Source organism: Hermetia illucens, chromosome 2 (genome assembly GCF_905115235.1).
Source record: "Hermetia illucens chromosome 2, iHerIll2.2.curated.20191125, whole genome shotgun sequence".
NCBI classification, from domain to species: domain Eukaryota; kingdom Metazoa; phylum Arthropoda; class Insecta; order Diptera; family Stratiomyidae; genus Hermetia; species Hermetia illucens.
The window spans coordinates 152,204,616-152,223,335 of NC_051850.1; the positions used below are offsets into that span (position 1 = coordinate 152,204,616).

Sequence of the window (18,720 nt, forward strand, 5' to 3'; positions counted from 1 at the left end):
AATTACACCCAGTAGCGAAAACTTTTTCTTTCGAAAGGTCTCACCGTACGAATAAAGCTATGACTGCACAAAACAATAATCTTGCCAGCCCTCATGTATTCCTCGGGCGTTTAGGTTTTTAGCAAGCAAAATTGCGGTCTATTAGCGATGACCTAGAAGATATCTATGAGCAGTATTGAAAATGTAGACTCTGCCTAAGATGGTGCTGAGGCATAGGCTAGAATACGAAATGCTAGGAATATCGGAATAGAAGACCTCGGCGCAAGATCCGCCACCGATTGTTACATCACTGATGATAATGATGCTTTTCTGGCCTTGAAAACTATCCTAGATAGATAAAAACAATCTGCAAATTTAATGCTACCTGTGGAATTGTCCATATAATTCTAATACCTACCTTCAACTATAAATTAGGGACTTACCACGACTTTAATGAAAAGCCAAAAAGCCGAACAAGTTCCTCCTATACGAAGATAATGATTGTCACCTAATTCAAGTTTTAAGTGGGTCATGCTAATCAGAAAATTATTCACCTTTATATGTTGCATATGAAATTATCAAATAAAATACTACTCAATCACTATTTTAGGAACTCTCCAAGTACAAATATCGCATCCATTTAAATATCAAAGGAAGTGCATACAAACATCTCGCAAAATTGTAAAGGACAAATGAAAATTGAATGCAAATTCAATCGGTAAGAAAAAAACACACAACTGATGTCCAAAGGCTTGGAATCATTACATTTTGAAAAGGGCCCACATAGGGAGTGCGAATTATTGGGATCACCTGGGTTAAGAACAGAATGCAAAATTACGATTTAGTGTTAGTGTAACAATATTTAATTAGTGCAAATATAAATTATCTCTAAAAAATAAACATAGTCCCTAAATAGATTCTTATAAACGTACATCAAATGAATGGTCATTTCGTTTTAGATCGAAAACAAAAACGAACGTCGAGTGCAATGTTAGCAACATTAGAGTGTGCATACTTTATTTCCATTTAGAAATATTTTAAGGTAATTACTTCATATGGTATTTACTACTATGAATAAAAATAAGCAATTCATTATCACGTTTCATTGTATTTTTGTTTCAAATATATCTTCTTCATCAATCGTTATCAATAACTTAACATATACTACTAAATAACATACTATGAAAAATTTGTTTACTAGCTTTGTTTATTAAATATAACGTTGCTTGCTTCCTTCCAAATTTCATGAGAGTTTTTCGGACAGAGAAGCATTTTCTTTTAGCTTTCTTACGATATTATAAGGGGGACAAAACGAACTATCTAAAGTAAAGTCACTGTTTCAAGTTTTATTTGAACTAAACAATAATTCCGCAATTTGTGAAAGTAATTTATTCTCAATGATATTCTAGGAAGCGCGAAAAAACGAAAACCTCGTAGCAGTAGGGAACTTATGACGAAAATCCTTGAGGGAAAGAAAAAAGATATCATGCATACATTTCACGTAGCTGACTACATAAATAGATGTTGCTAAATTATAATGAAAATCCATAATTACATAGTCCAGAAAACGAAAGTTTGCCTTTTAATACGCCTGAATTGCAAAAAACCTTAAAATGACGTTAATCGAAAAAATATAACTTTCTTCCTTTCACAAACTAGATCAAATTCATTTCATTTCTTTAAATTAAAATAATTTAATAAATTAGAGAAAAATGACTTCTTTGATGATACCACGTTAGTTTCTATGTTTGCAGTTGGTGTCGGTTTTTCAATGTTTCTATCATCTCTAGTACTTTTACCAGTATCTCTATCAGATACTTCTAGATTTTTTGGTGATAGGACGCCTTTCGCGTCGTTCTTCTCGATTCAGATCGACATGGCATCTTTCAGTAAATTGTTCAACTCCCGAGTATGCATGTTCTTGGATCCGGTAGCAGTTGATGCTCCACAGGCGCGGCCGATATAGCTAATTGGGTCAAAGTCGAAATGTTATGGTACAGGCGTTGTGGATGTCATGAAGTGGTTGACCGTACGCAAGTTTGCATCGCAGGAAAGAGTAGATTGGAAAGAAGAAAATAAAAAAAATTGTGTTTATTTTTTGTTTAAATTATATTATTATATGTCTTATTCCTGAATGTTATTAGAAGTAGAATTATACATGCATCTTTAAAGGATTAAATAGGCCAAAGCGAAATTATTAGGGTGTCATGCTGTTTTCATATAAAAATATTATTTCCTTAATTTAGTTTTATTTTTCACACATTATCTTAACTTATTAATTCCCATGCATTGTGTGTGGTGAAATTAGTAGTGTACCCTTGGTTAATTATAATATTTTAAATCTAATTGACAAAATTTAATTTAATGGATATTTGTGATGTGCTGAGTTGAATTAAACATTAAACCTAAAGACTCTCGTTATTCACTCAATTTTATGTGTTGCGTGGATCTTTTTCTAGTATGTATGCATACATATATGTAATTCTTCTTCCTTTTTAGCCTTTGTCTCGTTCAGAAGCGGGATCCGCCCATCTTGATCGGTTGCATGGTATCGCGGGGCTCTCAAATCACCACCCAGCGTATCTAGCTATCGCTGTTTCGACGTTTTGGTTCAAACGAATTGTCGCAAGTGAGGTCTCGTCAGGGCGAATTACATGTCCATACCATCGAAGAGCCCTCTCTAGCAATGTTTCCACGAACGGTGCAACCCGATATCGATCGGGGATATCCTCATGGTGTGTTACGTCACTGAGAGTCATGTGATTATAACAAGAAGGATTTCTTCAGAGAGCACATTTCCCTTTGAAAAGACATACTCTGTTGTAATTTCCGAAAAAGAAGGATGACCGCCACGTAGTCAATGATTCTTCGGTATTACGAATAAAAATCTTTTCACCCACAGCTGAACCATGGAAGAAAAAGCAAGGGAATTATTTGAGAACCCGAGGGTGAAGTTGGCCTAGAATTTCCCAAAAATGATCATATTTTCAGTAAGGAGGTACGCCACTCGAATTCGCTCCGTAGTGTTATGACTGCCTTGAACTCGGTCGACTAAGTGAAACAGGAACCGGCTATTGAGCTTTTCAATGATGGGACTACATTCGTGAGGACATAAAAATCCAAATAGAACATCTATCGGAGGCGCTTAAACTATTTCCTGGAGAAAATCGAGGTAGTGCAGGAAATGTACATCTTCGCAACTGCACTCTCCGGGCTCACGCTCCTTTTTAGGGATTGACTCAAGTTTTTCCTTCCATTGTGAACTTTAAGCAGTGAAACTGCGCATGTTCTACATTCTCCAGTCTACTACTCCATATAGGCCAATTCGGGGTATCATCCAACCCAAAGCGGCGTGGATACTGACTGTGGCAACTACCGGATACCGGGTGGGTAATGTGGTAGTTAGCCTCCCCGTGTTTCCGCTCAAGTCGTATCCTAATATTGAGAATGGCCATGTTCGACCCGCGACTCTTCCTGCCTCGGTGGCCGCGCTGTCTACGTGCTCCCTATAGCTCAGTTTGGCGTCAACACTCAGATATTTGATAAGCGGTGTTTTTCTTTCGTTCAGGAAACGGTTTTTTTCTTTTTTCTTTCCCGCCAGGGCCAACACGGCCTTTTTGAGCCAAATGTTTCCCGCTCTCACCATCCTCTGGGTGCTTTTCTGCAGGAACTACAGCCGGGTCATCCGCAAAGCCGACAATCGTAGCACCTCTGTGGCGGGGAGCTCAAGCACGCCATTATACATGAATATGTGGAATCTGAGTGCTGCGTTTGTCTCCATTTTTTCCATCCACTTTCTTATTAATAAATAGCTTTCGTCTTCACCATAATATTCAAAATATAGTATTGTTTAACATTACTGGTGACATCAAGGCATTAGGTCGTGGGTAGCCAGTGAGAAACAAAAGGGGCAAACGCTGTTTAAAGATTTTGCAGAGGAAGACATGTACTGGGAAGGTTGGGCTCGATTATCAATCTAACGTAGTTTAGTGAATCCTCACAGTAAGGGATGACATTTGGTGGATGAATGAACTACGCACCCGAAGAATTCGCCACGGAGGGCAGACTCGACAGTCAGGTTGCTTGACTGGTCCGTCGGTGCTTTCGAGGACTAATTTCTAGTGACTTTTGAAAGGGTGGTGATCCTAAAGGAATGGCGATGTAGAAAGTGGGAAAGCTACTGCGTGTAATCGAGGCAAGCGTCGTTACCATGCGTAATCGTAGTTTGCAACGCTATTAGGTGCTGCCCCGAACTGATGTAGCCAGAAAATTGAAGCTTTGAGGTCGTTTGGCCTCTAAATGAGAAGACTTTGTTGAATGTACAATAAATAATAGTAGGAAATGGAGAAATAGTACCCGTATTTTCGAAAAAGCTACGCCGAATAGCAAGCGAGAATGTTACAGGAAACTGTATTTTATTTTGAACCCGAACCTCTATGCAACTTTTGCCGGAGCAAGAGGGGAGTATACCTCAAATTATTGCTCAACGGGATGTATGGTATGTTTACCTTCAGTAATCTACATCGTACATACGAATGATGAGGATTTCTGAACCTTTGAGAAAGTTCCTCTTCCAGGGAACTATCCCGATTCTCGTGTTATGAGACCTATTTCTGATGAAGAACCAATTGGGTCCTTTGCGATTCGGCATTGCCATTCATTGAATACGTTGGATAGGCATCCTCGAGAGGAACAATACGGAATCTACAGCAATAAGGCTTTGAGGTTGTATGGAATAAGCTAACCCAATTGATTTCTGCATAATGGAAGAAGTGTTTCCCTATTTAGTGGAAGCGACAGAAGTTGATTTTACTATCGTAAGTTCAAAAGTCACCAGATTATTTACTAGTTAAAGTACTGAAGAAGAGGGTAATTGACTCCCGAAATATGCATGTATACACATGAAATAAACATTTTTGTAAGAGAAGTTACCCAGTTTTTATTATTGGTACCAGATGTACTTCCCCCACATCGTCCTATTTATTTTTCAGACAACATTTGAAAGATAGATTAAGAGCTTATTAGCAAAGCTGAATGTGTCTCGCTATTTAGCTTGGCTAATAATGTTCGGGTAGCTGAGTGGTTAGAGCGCAAGGCTCCGTACCGAAGGTCGCGGTTCAAATCTCATTGGAGACAGTGGGATTTGTATCATAATTTGACGTCGAATACCTGAGTCAAATAGGGTAATAATCTCGGGCGAGCACAATGCTGACCACATTGCCTCCTACAGTGTACTGTAGTATACCGTTACGGTCTTGAATGAAGTGTTCTAACACGCTTCAAAGCCCGGATCCAATTGGGTTTTTGCGCAAACGATTATTATTATTATTAATCTGAGAATCAAGAAAGAGCAAGAGCCGAAAGATGTTTCGACGGCAATCCCTCAAAGCGCCGTATTAGAAACTATTTTATGGGATGTTATGTATAACACTTCGCGATGATTATAGTTGCGAAATATACGAAAATGAAGCCGCATATACCATTAACGTAAGATTATTTATAATCAAACGAGACCAGGCAGGACAAGCGATTCCTATCACAAATTGACTATGCTCGGAGACGGCTATGAGAGCTAGCTAGGATGGCCCTTTGAGATGATTCCTGGAGGATGTTTTCGGTCCGATCACTTGCGCCTTGTAGGAATTTCATGCAAGTTATGATTAGACGCAAATCGCGGTCAATCTTTGTGGTCCCAGTGCCACTCAAGGCCATTGGACTCACACACACCGATCCTTGTATTGAGGAATAGTCAAGCGAAGGAAGGGGGAATCAAATTATCACTCGACCTTATGGGGCACGATTATGACAGTATTTCTATCATGTAATATGTCATTATGCGAGGCTCGTGAAGTAGACGACGACGCTGAGGGACGTAATAAATCTAAATACACGATCCCATAATTTGGAGGATGAGATGATGAATTAAGAGGGGAGCTGGACCACACAGCTGTGACATTGACAGTAAAATACAAGCTCTAAGAGAGAGAGAGAGTGGGCTCAGAGGGTGAGACGAACAGCAAAAATTGCCTTCCTATTCTTCCTAGAGCCAAGAACACTAGACACTGGAGTTTCGTCTTCCGGTGTTATTCTTAAAATTGTATGGTAGAAAAAAACCATGGCGCATATCCGATCTTTTTCGGTACGTGGGCGAGAAAGATTCCACATATCATGCATTATCATATACACAGCACTAACATCAGAGTACTGTGTATATGATGATGCAGTGACCATGTGGTTGTGAGCATATGACATTAAACAGCCGTTTATGGCCGAAATGATGAGTACTTTGCGATTCCCACTATAAAAGTATTCTTCACGCAAACGTTTACGCGCTATTTGCGCTTTTTGTAGACATGTATGTACCTGAATACGATGCATTAAGCTTAATACAACATGAGGGCTTAAAACTCAACTCAACTCTTTGATTCAATTCAATGGTAACTGGCCCAACATCCAAAAAAAATCTCTGCTGGAAATTGATGAGAGCGCACCATTCGAACCTGTTCAGATAATCAAGTAGGATTGTGAGCATTAAACGGATAATTACATCGATTCAATTCATATGGAATTATCATAAGGCGCTGTCTAAATTAGATTAAGGAGAAATTGCCAAAAATTTTGCTTTACAATTGCTGACTAAGACCGGCCTTAGTCATATTACCTTCTATTGTCAAGACTATCTCGAGGGAACGAACTGCTAGAGTTTCATGCGGTCGAATGGGGTAATTCAAACTTTTATTGGCAGACAGAAATTTTCGTGAAGGAAATTGATGCCGCTAGACTTTTCCAGAAAAGGGAGTAATGCGGTCCAGAGTAGAGGCAACTCATCAGACGCTGTCGCTCTACTTTATTTTGATTGGGATATGACGCTGAACGAAACCGTTAGTATTTTTTTGTTTTTTGTATGCTTGGGTGCTATGCCCCAAACGAAGGATCCGTGGACCGAAAAACGTGGGAGTAAGTTGCTCTCCATTTGGTCCGGTCGAACATCAAATGACTGTGCACTTGGGATCCTTCATATTCTTAATTATAAATTTCAAGGTTGTCACAAAATTTCCCCAAAGTTGAGTCTTACCGATAATTGTAGTGATAAAATGTATGTATCAATTTCAATTAGAAACTTTATGGTTGAAAACTAATCATTCTAACTATTTTCATTCACCACACTTTGAAAGCAGTTGAAAACAGCAAGGCAAAAAAAAATAATAGCATATTATCAATAAACTCGAAAATGGTGCAAAACACAGAGATGTGTAGATAAAATTTAGAACAAAATTATGTCGCTACAAAGAATTCGACTAACAAATCAATGATTTTCATTAGTAAAACGATGTGTACACAAACAGGCTCAAGCGATATTCGAACTAAGAATATTTTCGAAAACACAAACACTTCCAGATGCTTTTTTTCCGAAATTATAGGCCAATTACAAAAATGTACACTTCGTTTAGTAGCTACGCAACTTTTTTCGTTCTCTAAGGAGGGACGGGTTATTGGAAGTATATTAAAACGTTCTTGGTTAGATACTATTCGAATTTTTGCGACCAAAATACTTCACTATGATTTGAATGTAATGAACAATGAGTAAAACAAGCAAAAATTAAAGTAAAAAGTGTTAAAAGACACCAATTTAAGAAAAAAATATAAAATATATATAGTTGAAGCAAATTCTAACTGCTACTTGAGAGCAAATTCATTTGCTTTTCCAACTGATGTGAATTCAAATTGCGAAGTGAAATGGAAACTAAATGGGAATTATTCTATTGGAAGATGGTTTCTGGTCACCTTGAAACAATTTTAATTGTTCATTTTCTGGCCTGAATTAAATAATATTTGTGCAGGGTAGGATGATGTAGCGCACTTTGCATGCGAATAATGTTAATTTTTGGACAGGTATAATAACAACACATACTACGGGGAATGTTCTTTGGTGATAATGAGAGGAGGAACATCACTGCATTTAAATTTGCGCTTGAGCCAAAGAATGGACTAACCAAACTAAGAGGTTCAAGCCTGATAAGAAGAATATGAGTTCACCTCGCAATCGTCGAGGAGCAACATGAAAACGACCGATCGCATGTTCTCAAAAATTATTTTTCGGCATTGTTGATTTCTTTAATTCCGTAATTTCGTTTAGAAATAGTAAACAGCCATCAGTAGTATTTTAAAGTGAGATATGACCAGTTTTATAAATTCGTTTTTTTTTTGTGGTTATTTAAAGCAACCAAATTTCTTGTTCAAATACATGAACCTCACGGAGGGTCTCCTCTTAAACGTATCTTTCCGAAATTTTATCTCAAAGCAGCGAATAGTGAGTTATTATTGCAATTAAGTTAAAGAAATACTCATCTGAATATACCTTAAAAGGCCTAGTTTAGCACAAATATTTCGAAGAAAATTGATGTTTAGCCAAAATAAAAATAAATCGACCATCATAATCATATTCAGTTAATATTTTCATTTCAAATTGAATTCACAGAATTTACTTTCCTACAGCGCTTTTTGCTTTTATTTGTTCAATGGCATATAGCTCAATGACAATTTAAATCCCGTCCCTCACCTAATTCGTCTTCCCGCTTTGATAGTTTGTGATTTTGCCGCGTTTCCATCGGATGGTCGATTGAAATCTTGCAAACGAACGAACGCGGTATTTTTATCGAATTCTTTATGAACGCCAAAATTATTTGCATCATTTTGGGTTGAGTCTTTCGGAGTGAAAATTCGATTAAGCCACTTTCCATCATCATCTTTCTTATCACTAGGGCTGTAACACAAATTATGTAGGTTACGAAGATACAACAAATATAATAGTGGACGAGTGAATTGGGTAGAAAGAGAGGAAGGAACATGTTGGATAGAGATGAAAATTGAAGGGAATAAGGCATAGATATCGGAGAAGAGGGGATAACAATTGTAGATATGATAAAAGGAAATTATGAAAAAAAGAACGAAAAACATGAATCTGGAAATAAATTTTGTGCTTTGGAATGATAATACATAATACTGTGCGGTTTTGTAACTGTATCTGTCCTTGCGATAATCTATTTTAATATAATTCTTTTTTTCTGTAATTTGTTTTAGGTTGCGGTGGGCAATTAATCATTCAACATGACCCCATTCGATATACGTTTTCCAAGCAGAACTGATGATTATAAAACTCCGCAAGGACCAAATACAATTTTAATTTTTGCTAGATTCGCAATGCATATTTGTTTAGTGCAGGAAGTCTATTATCTTAAGATATAGCTCCATGCGAGAGTTACGTAATGTTTATTATTTTATTTCAATTTAGAAGGTACTAGTGCATTATTTAGCACATAGGGGATATCACATGTTAAAGAGCAAAAGCTATTTTTCAGTTATAAAATATTTTCTAAACTTTGTACCATATTCAATAACGAATAGAAAACTGGCAATCTGATTGCGCAACGGGCGGGCTAAATCGTGAAAAAATACTCTTAAAACATCTAAATATTCCGAATTTTCAGACTAGAAAATATGTACCTATGCTTTCGAATGTGAAGAGTACAAAGACCATATTTTAACAAAATTCTTTGGCTCTTTAACTTTATTCATATAACAAAGAAAGTCGAATTTTTAAAATGAAAAAAACTGGGGACGAGTACGAAAGAGAAAATTAGAAAGGCTCGTTATATGATTTTCTGTTAAATATTTCCAGTTATAAATATTAAGTTCATTATTATATCCATAAAGCGCCAGAAATTATTTGTCATTCAAGAAAGAGTAAGGGAAATCTACGAAAGTTGCAAATGTCGGTGCTTAATTAAATGTTGAGATGGATATAACTAGTTTTCGATACTTTGTGAATGATTTACAAAATAAAAAAAATAATTAAAATGATATTTCCAATTTCTTAAGATTCCCTCTTGAGTAATGAAAAGAAAGAAACACATTAGGGAAGAAAACCAAGGATGACTAAAAGATACCCAAAGGTATAATTATAGGAACAAGAAATTAGATTTTAAATTATGAAAAATATAAAACCATATCCCCATTTAGCTAAACAAACTGGGCTTCAATAAGGAAATAAAACATATTCATCTGAAATGATGAGCAATAACGAAAAAATTACCTGATGTCCCGTGATGAGTTCAATGCAGTCATGAATCGAGGTTGAATGTAAGTCCATGCGCCTTGGTTTTTGTGCTCTTCCTGTACCCAAACGATTTCAGCACACTTGTATTTTTCGCACTCTTTCTTCACTAAATCGAAGGGGAAGGGTGAAATCTATGAAAAATAAGGAATAATAAAAAATTTGCATTAATTACCACAATGTAGTCAGATAGGGGCAGGTAGCTCGCGATTGGTTTTTTTTTTAGACGTTTTATTGCCAGACAGACGCCGACGACTTGGTGATATTAGTATCAACATAAACCCAACCAAAACGCAACTGATGCTATTCATCACCAAAAAAAGGATACCTGAATTCCATCTACCACGGCTGAATGAACAAAGATTGGTTCTTTCCTCTAATGTAAAGTATCTGGGTGTAATCCTGGATCCTAAGCTAAATTGGAGGTTGTAGTGCGTACGATCCTGACGTACGGCTCTATTGTATGGTGGCAGGCTTTGAAGAAAAAATACAATAGAACGAAGCTTAATACGATTCAAAGAACCGCGTGTGCAGGTGCTACGGGGGCTCTGCATTCCTGCCCGGCAGATGCTCTCAATGTACTCCTGCATCTCCTCCCCGTAGACCTCCACATTAAATATGTTGCAGCGTGCAGTGCCGTCAGACTACGTGAGTCCGGATGCTGGACAGCGAAGTCATACGGCCACAGCAACATCGTAGATGAAATACCTCGAGAAATCTGGGCATCCCCCACGGACTATGTCACACGCAAGCTGAACTTCACAAGAAGCTTTGCTATGGACCTTCCAACCAGGGCAAAGTGGAAGACTGGCGGCGTGTTGCAAGACTATGACACGGTATTCTTTACGGACGGATCAAAGATGGCCTATGGAGTCGGCGCGGGGGTTTTCTCGAATACACACGGTGTATCCAAGTCGTATGGTCTCCCAGGTTTCGCCAGTGTATTCCAGGCGGAAGTATTGGCGATATTGGAAGTCTGTCGATGGGTGGAGCGTGATTCGAGCCCCAAGCGTAACATAGCCATAATGACCGACAGCCAAGCGGCCATCAAGGTCTTGTACTCAACGACGACATCTTCCCGGATGGTGGGGTAGTAGAGAGACGTGCTCAACCATCTGGGCGGCACGCTCAAGGTCACTCTCCTCTCGGTTCCCGGGCATAGGAACATACAGGGGAATGAGCGGGCTGACGGATTGGCCAGGCAAGGCTCTGCTCTTGGCAGTCCCTCGGCGAATAGAGCCGATGTTCCGCTGGCGACTGTCGGGGGCGGAGTCTACTCGCACTACCTAGCAGCCGCGGGCCTGAGAGCTCCTGTGCCAGATGCGTGCAAATGCATTCAAGATTACAGCAGTCTGCACGGGGCACTGGCCCATAGGGGACCATGCCGCTAGGCTCGGCATACCCTATAACTCGCATTGCCGAAGCTGCGGAGAAGGAAGGGAAATCCTCATGCACTTTCTCTGCGATTACCCAGCTCTGGCTAGAGTCAAGCTGCGGACACTGGGTAAACCATTCTTTGGGGACCTCAGAGAGATTTCTAGCTGCTGGGTCGGAGAGCTGTTTTCCTTCGTGAATGCTACGGGCTGGCTCTGAAGATCCGAGCCGGCTGGTCTCTGCCTCCTTGCTCCCATAACAACAGTCACGGTCTTAGGAGTTTGTGGCATCAAAACGGCGCACCAAAGCGCTAATTGGGCTCCTCGGAGCGGCCACTGATACTTGCGATACTAAGCGATATTACTCCTTTCTAATTATTTTAACGTGGGATGCTTTATCCTTCTGCTATGACCGTCTTAATACTAATACAGTAGAATCCTGATAATTCGTTTGGTCAAGAAACACCATTTGATACGAAATTTCGGGTTTACCAATTATCGAGAGTGTAAAAGAAAAAAACCTAACTCTGGGGATCGATAAAATTTATACAAATTACCCAGAAATACGAATAATCGATGTACGAATTATCGGGATTCCATTGTGCATGGAAGTGATTTATTTTTTAAATATTATGTATTTAACTCTGCCTGCAAGAAGCCCTCCGCGAGGAAATGAGGTCTGTGGCTGAGGATGGTTCTTCAGATATACATAGTCTTCGTCTGTCATGTAAGCTACTAGAGTTCTGTAGTTCTGTTCGGTGGACGTTCATATCAAATACGTTATATTGTGCAGTATCGTCAGACTCCGTGAGTGGGTGGACAGTGAAGCCCTAATAACATCCTTGCTCTCAGAACTGGGAACAAACTTTTCATAAGGCCAAGTAGCGCAGCCTAAATGCCTCTAGACATACAGAACTTTTGCGGTGCCAGTTCAACCTCGACACTGGTTAGATATTATTTTTAGGACTTTGTTGTGACTTTACCGAGGATGACAGAGCATTGAAATGAACGAAATCAGCTTGGCTTCCAGAAAACTGAAATTATTGCCATGCAGCTGCATTTTCTGTGGATCTTAGTGGCGAACCAGACAGGATAGAAGAGCAAAAGATTTGAAGAAGAATGGACGTAGCACGGATGCACAGTGAGATGTCAGTTGATAATCGCCAGGACTGACAGGCATCAGCAGCGATGTTAGCATCAAATACTGATTATTGAGGTAGGCAATTTTGAAAGATCAAAATCAAGAGTGGAATTGAAATGATGAAAGCCGACTACGTGTTGCGGAGTTACGATACAGTATTCTTTACGGGCGGATCAAAGACGGTCTGTGGAGCGATATTAGTCACTTAGTGATGCCCGCAGCATGATTCGAGCCCCAAGCGTAACATATTACTCTGACCGACAGCAAAGCTTCTATTAAGGCCTTATAATCATTAGCGATATAAACCAAGCTTTTCTGGAGTTCCAATCATAGATGGATAGAGGGGAATGAGCAGGTCAACGCGGGAGGTGCAGGATGCGTCCAGCTAGCGACTGTAAAAGGTTGAACTACTTGCATAGCTTGATGGCTGTGGAATACAAATGACAAAGAATCATCATCGGCGCTAAATCGTAGACGATTCGATCCTCCTATAACGAAACTCGACCACGATATTTCTGGAGATAATATACTACATGAGTCCACCATCAGTTTCATATAAAATGCTTTTCTCATAGGTAGCTGTCGACAATAAGTTAACTGGGAATAACAATCGTAGGTAACGACCACACTCAGCACAATCCACCATGGCGTTAGTTCTGGCATACCCAATAATTCACATTGTCTCTGTAGCTGAATGGAGGTAGAAAACCTCAAGCATCCACTTTACGAGCTTTAATTATAATAATAATAATCGTTGGCGCAACAATCCATATTGGATCAGGGCCTTGAAGTGTGTTAGAGCACTTCATTCAAGACCGTAACGGTACACTACAATACACTGTAGGAGGCAATGTGGTCAGCGAAATTTTTTTTTGTAAGATGTTTGTAAGATGGGGCCTGCTTTCTTCCTGAATTCAACGGCCGGGCTCTGAACATTCGAGCTAGTTAGACTCTACCGCAGTTGCACTTTCCCTAGCAGTCACGGGTCTAGCAGTTTGTGGTTTTAAAACGGCGCATGACCAAAGTTCCAAGCCTTCGTGAACACCTGTCTGCGTTTTATCATCGGAGTACGCTGCCTTGACACTATCTCAAAGAAGAACTTAGTCGGCGTACAGACTTGGCACATAGTTCCTACGCAGGGTTTTGCGAATCGGAGAACCTATTTAGAAGATATCTTCGTCTAAGGAGGTCGAATAGCTGCAAATCAAATTCAGGACCGTCCATTTCCCCTCCTCCTCACTTTCCTCCCTATGGACAGCCCCGATCATATGAACCTTTCTTCCCGGCAGTATATGAGGAATTCATGATTAAGAGTGGTTTGATTCCAAGCTATCTTGCCGCTTCACAAATCACAAGTGTGAAGACATTGTCGATATCTATGAATACACTGTCTGTTGCCTTCTCAATTTTTGCTGACTGACTGACTGACTGCTGTTTCCGTGCTAGGAATGATATCTGCAGTGAAGCGACTAAATACAAACTCAAATAGCCCTTATGAAATGATCCACGATTTCTTTTAATAGAAAAGAAGTTAGACTGATCGGTAGTAAGCTTTTTACGTTCGTTTCTTTGGTTTAGGAGTAAATACCACTCTTAAGTCACGACAAGTAATCGAATTATAAGTGTGTGACAAACATGCGGCAGTATATATTCCGAATATGTAAACCTAGGGCATCCATTTCTCGATCGAATGATGTATCTAAGTTTTATTTAACTCGGTCAAGTCATACTATTTTGCATGTCAGCCTCAGGATTGAAAGCTGCATATGGTTGTCGACCCTGGGCTGTAATTTTAGAAGCTGCTTAGGAAGTGCACTTCCAAGTAGATAAATTGATGCAATAGTTCCAAGCCCGTATAAGAGCCAGCAGCCTGTTTGACATCGCACTTTCTTAACGTTCGCTTCAAGAATTCTAATAGCCGGGAAAATTCCAGGTTTATCAACTGTTCCTTTCTTAATTTGTACAGGTGGCGGTGTTGAGGTGGTTCTGGACTTCAAGTTGTTCTAGGAACTCAGCGTCATTTCGAGTCTTTTCAGGAAACCAGAAAAGACAATTTTAAAAACGGTGACAGCTTAGTTAATTCCTGTTCGAATATAGCTTTCTCGATTTTTTCCGTAAGTTTCAGGAGTGCTGTTTTGGTAGGCTTATCGTTTTGATAGACATGATGCTTGCAATGAAGCTATCTGCTACCTTAAAATATCCCGTATGAAGCGTTCGAATTCTTTTAATAGAAAAGAAATTAGGCTTTTTGCATTCCGGTATGTAAGTCTCTCCGGTTTGGGAATAAATGACACCTTCACGTTACGGCAGGTAATTGGAATATAAGTGTATGACAAGCATGCGTGGTATATATTCTCATCACAAAGTGGAAATGATGTATTTATGGAATTTTATTTAACTCGCTCAAGTGATATTGTTTTGTATGCCATATGGCTGTCAGCCCTAAGCTATAATTTTGATGTTGCCTGGGATGTGAACTTCAAGTGGAAAATTTGCCGTTTCCTTCTTGCTTTCTGTGTACCGCTCTGTAAACGTAGACTACCCACAAGCTGGCTACATTCTCGATCCGCTTAAGCTTCGAGGCAGCTCCACTGCAGGTTATGCTATCTAATGGAACGGACTATCCCATGATGATCGATGAGTGGGTCTTTTCAAACGTTATTCGTTTAAATCTCTAATTTCTCCATCAACAACGGATAGTTATTGTGTGATGTGTATAAATAACTTGCAGCAGTTGATCTGACCTTTGAGTAATGCAGTGGTTACTTCACAATGCTGCAAATTTACTTGAAAATATTATAACCCATCTATGCTTTAGAGGAAGATGGCATGCGCGTTTTCTGCTTCGAGAGCCGATATTTGTAACGTGGCAGTTTCAAGCTCGTAACATTCGCTTCAAAGACGTCGGTAGTTAAGAAAATCCTTGGCCCATGAATTCTTAATGTCGGTGGCGGTGTTAAAGTTGTTTCGAACACTGAGTTATTCTAGAAACTCATCGCAATTTTGATTCTCCCCCCTGATTTCCAAGGAAGGCAGTTTTTCAACGATAGTGGCTCACTGATAGTCGTTAAGGAAAGGCAAAATTTAGCCGTATCACTTTACGATCGAGTTAAGGAAAACCTTAACGGTAAAAGCCTTACAAATAAGCTTCTTCCTAAGCTGTTTTCACTGCTCTCAACGTTGATGGATTGATGTCGTCACATAAGACTCATCCACCATCGCAGATAGCTTAATCAACAAATAAAGACTTCATTGTTGTTGGTTGGTTTGTGGATCGTCAAAAACCGCTGTCCGCCGTTTGTCTGTCTATATTTAGTCATAGATACCAGGGATGATTTTTCCCTCTATACTGACACGGTTATGGCTTGCTCGGGGTCAATTCCATGCCAATGGTTAAGACTATGATCTCAACAGGAGGCGACAATTGAATTGGAGTCTAGTGTCAGGGGTACTCAAAAAAGAAGGGGTTTCTTCAGGAAGCTACATTCCTTCACACTTTTCGTTTCAAAAATTAACTATTGCATGGATTGTTTTTCATAAGACTATAAGGCTTAACGGCAGATGTTGAACCTGAAATCAACTCCTAGGATTAAAAAGATCATTTAAAAAATTTAGATCTATATAGGGGCTGTTGCGTTCATCCAAAGCTATTAATTTCAAGATATCGTCAGAGAAGAACAAAATTATTCAACCACAAAAAAAAAACAAAATGGAAGGAGAATCCAAATGCTGTAGAATTAGCTTAAACCGTGGTAGATTTTAACATTTTCCCCTACAGTAAAATGGTCTGAGTGGAAAGTCGCCGAAATTATCACAGTTGTAGAGACAGATGCAAACATACTCTTTGAAGGGCGTGTATATTGAGAATGGTGGTGCTTCCCAAGCTGCAACCCTTTCCTTCTGCAAATGGAAGGCTCTTTAGAGTTACTTTTGAGGATAAGAGAGCATTTGTAAAACAAAAATAACAACTGATATCACCTAAATAAATTTTTCCAAATTCTGCTTCATTCCTTAAAAAACTTGTGGAATATCCCATCTTTAAGGGCAAATTACAAAAAAAATGTCTCTGGCAATAAACGTTTACAAATTAACATTCTACGAATTTAAAAGAAATAGCATTGAAAATCTCTCACCTGTTCTATCCTAGCAATAGCAATATCGTTCTCCAATTTCTTATCAGCTCGGGCCTTTGTTAGGTCATAATACACACGTCCCGAACAGAAAATCAATTTCTTAACAGATTCAGGATTACCTGAGCATGGACCATTTTCAGGAATAATACGCAAGAATTCGGTATCTTCAATCATTTCGTCGAACGAGCTTCTTGCCTCCGGATGTCTGAGTAGTGATTTCGGAGTCATAAGGATCAATGGTTTGCGGAATGGCAGAGCAATTTGCCGCCTCAAGATATGGAAGTAATTTGCGGGTGTTGAACAGTTGGCAACAATCCAGTTGATATCGTGGAGTTGACGAATAGCGAACTCATCAGATTCTGGTGGGAAATAGTCTGGATCGTCGGAGGACATTTGCAGGAAACGTTCAAGACGAGCGGATGAATGTTCGGGTCCCATGCCTTCCATACCGTGTGGTAGATTGACAACAAGTCCGGATTGACGTACCCATTTGGCTTGACCGCTTGAGATGAATTGATCAATAATACATTGCGCTGTATTGGCGAAGTCACCAAATTGTCCTTCCCAGAGAACTAGAGCATTGGGATTGGTCATTGAGTAGCCGTGTTCGAAGCCAAGTACAGCTGGAAAATTCAAAATTTAAATAAATCAAACGTTCTAGAAAATTAACTGCCAAAGTAATAACGGTCGTGTATTATAAAGTATCGTTCACCTCCAAATATCGATTACTTACCGTATTCAGACAAGGAACTGTTTGAAATTGAGTAAGGAGCTTGATCAGGGTACAAATGGCACAATGGATTATATGTTGCCTTATCAACTAATTGATGGTGCAAAACGTGATGACGATGTGAGAATGTGCCACGTTCAACGTCCTGGCCCGAAACACGAACATGAATACCTTCTTTGAGTAAAGAACCAAAAGCCATGGCTTCACCAAGAGCCCAATCAGCAATACGTTTGTCAACCATATCTTTGCGAGCAGCTAGAACACGTAGCAAACCTCTGCAAAGTAATAAATTTTGAATTTTAATAGAATCTAGCACGAACTATTTTTTCGCTTTTGATTACTTGTGAATTACGAATTCAGCAGCATTTGGTGGGGGCGATGAGAAACGATTACCAATGTGTACGAGAGTTTCTTCCCGAACGCCAGTTGGAGAGTAGCGCAATGGGTCCTTGCCTTCGAAGAATCCAGACCAGGGTGAGTCGAGCCAATCTTTGTACTGTAGAAAAATGAATTTAGAACTTTGCCGTTAAATGTTTTATTTGAATTAGTTACCTTAATGTGAGTTTCCTTCTTTGCTAATTCAAAAGCTTCTTCGCAGATTTTATCGTATTTGTCGGCGACTGATTTGACATCTTCAGCAGTTACAATGCCTTCTTGAATGAGTTTGTCCGCGTATAGATCGAGGCCTGTAAGGAAAGTTGAAAAACAATGTGAAAAAGATGTGTGTGTGTGAAAGAGCTGAGTGCTCAATTTAAAAAGCAACACTCCCTAACCGAATATTCAAAATAACCAAAGTAACCAGCAGCAGAAAAGTATTTTAGCACGAGAAGGGCTTTTGTTAGCAGAGGAGCCAGTGAATGTCCACGAAGAGGCATAGAGGAGAGCGAAAGCGAAAGAATGCAAAACGCCTGGAGAGGTTGATCTTAAGATAAGTTTTGGAACATAACTTGACAGTATTGAGGCAAGCCAGAACTATTGTTTACGGTGGTGTGTGAAAATGATGCCATCAAAAAAGGTTCTTTATAGAAACCGCAACAAATGCAAACAAGGTTGTCGTAGAAATTCAATAGAACCAAACTTAACAGTTCTGCCTGATAGATTCACTCAACGTGTTCCCACACCATCATATTGAATTTTGCTTTGCTTGGCAGAGTGGAAAGACAGCGATATGTTGCGGTGTTACGACACAGTATTCTTCACCGATGAATCAAGATGGTCTCCGCAGTCCGTGCGGGAGTTTTCTTGGATAT

At 39.4% G+C, this 18,720-nt stretch overlaps 1 protein-coding gene across 5 annotated transcripts in view; it reads right to left on the bottom strand.

Annotated features, from left to right (window-relative positions):
* Positions 1-958: 958 nt before the first annotated feature.
* The window catches only part of LOC119648654 (2-oxoglutarate dehydrogenase, mitochondrial), a 79,132-nt gene continuing 61,370 nt past the window's right edge, over positions 959-18,720 (bottom strand). For 3 of the 5 annotated variants that reach the window (XM_038050428.1, XM_038050426.1, XM_038050427.1), the window contains 7 exons: positions 18,023-18,156; positions 17,812-17,966; positions 17,474-17,745; positions 16,741-17,363; positions 10,073-10,227; positions 8,540-8,743; positions 959-1,945 (listed from right to left, as the gene is read on the bottom strand). In XM_038050428.1, coding sequence (XP_037906356.1) covers positions 1,846-1,945; positions 8,540-8,743; positions 10,073-10,227; positions 16,741-17,363; positions 17,474-17,745; positions 17,812-17,966; positions 18,023-18,156 — 1,643 coding nt within the window. In that variant the 3' untranslated portion in view covers positions 959-1,845. The remainder of the gene's footprint in view (positions 1,946-8,539; positions 8,744-10,072; positions 10,228-16,740; positions 17,364-17,473; positions 17,746-17,811; positions 17,967-18,022; positions 18,157-18,720) is intronic. The other 2 variants (XM_038050430.1, XM_038050429.1) reach the window with 1 other exon arrangement.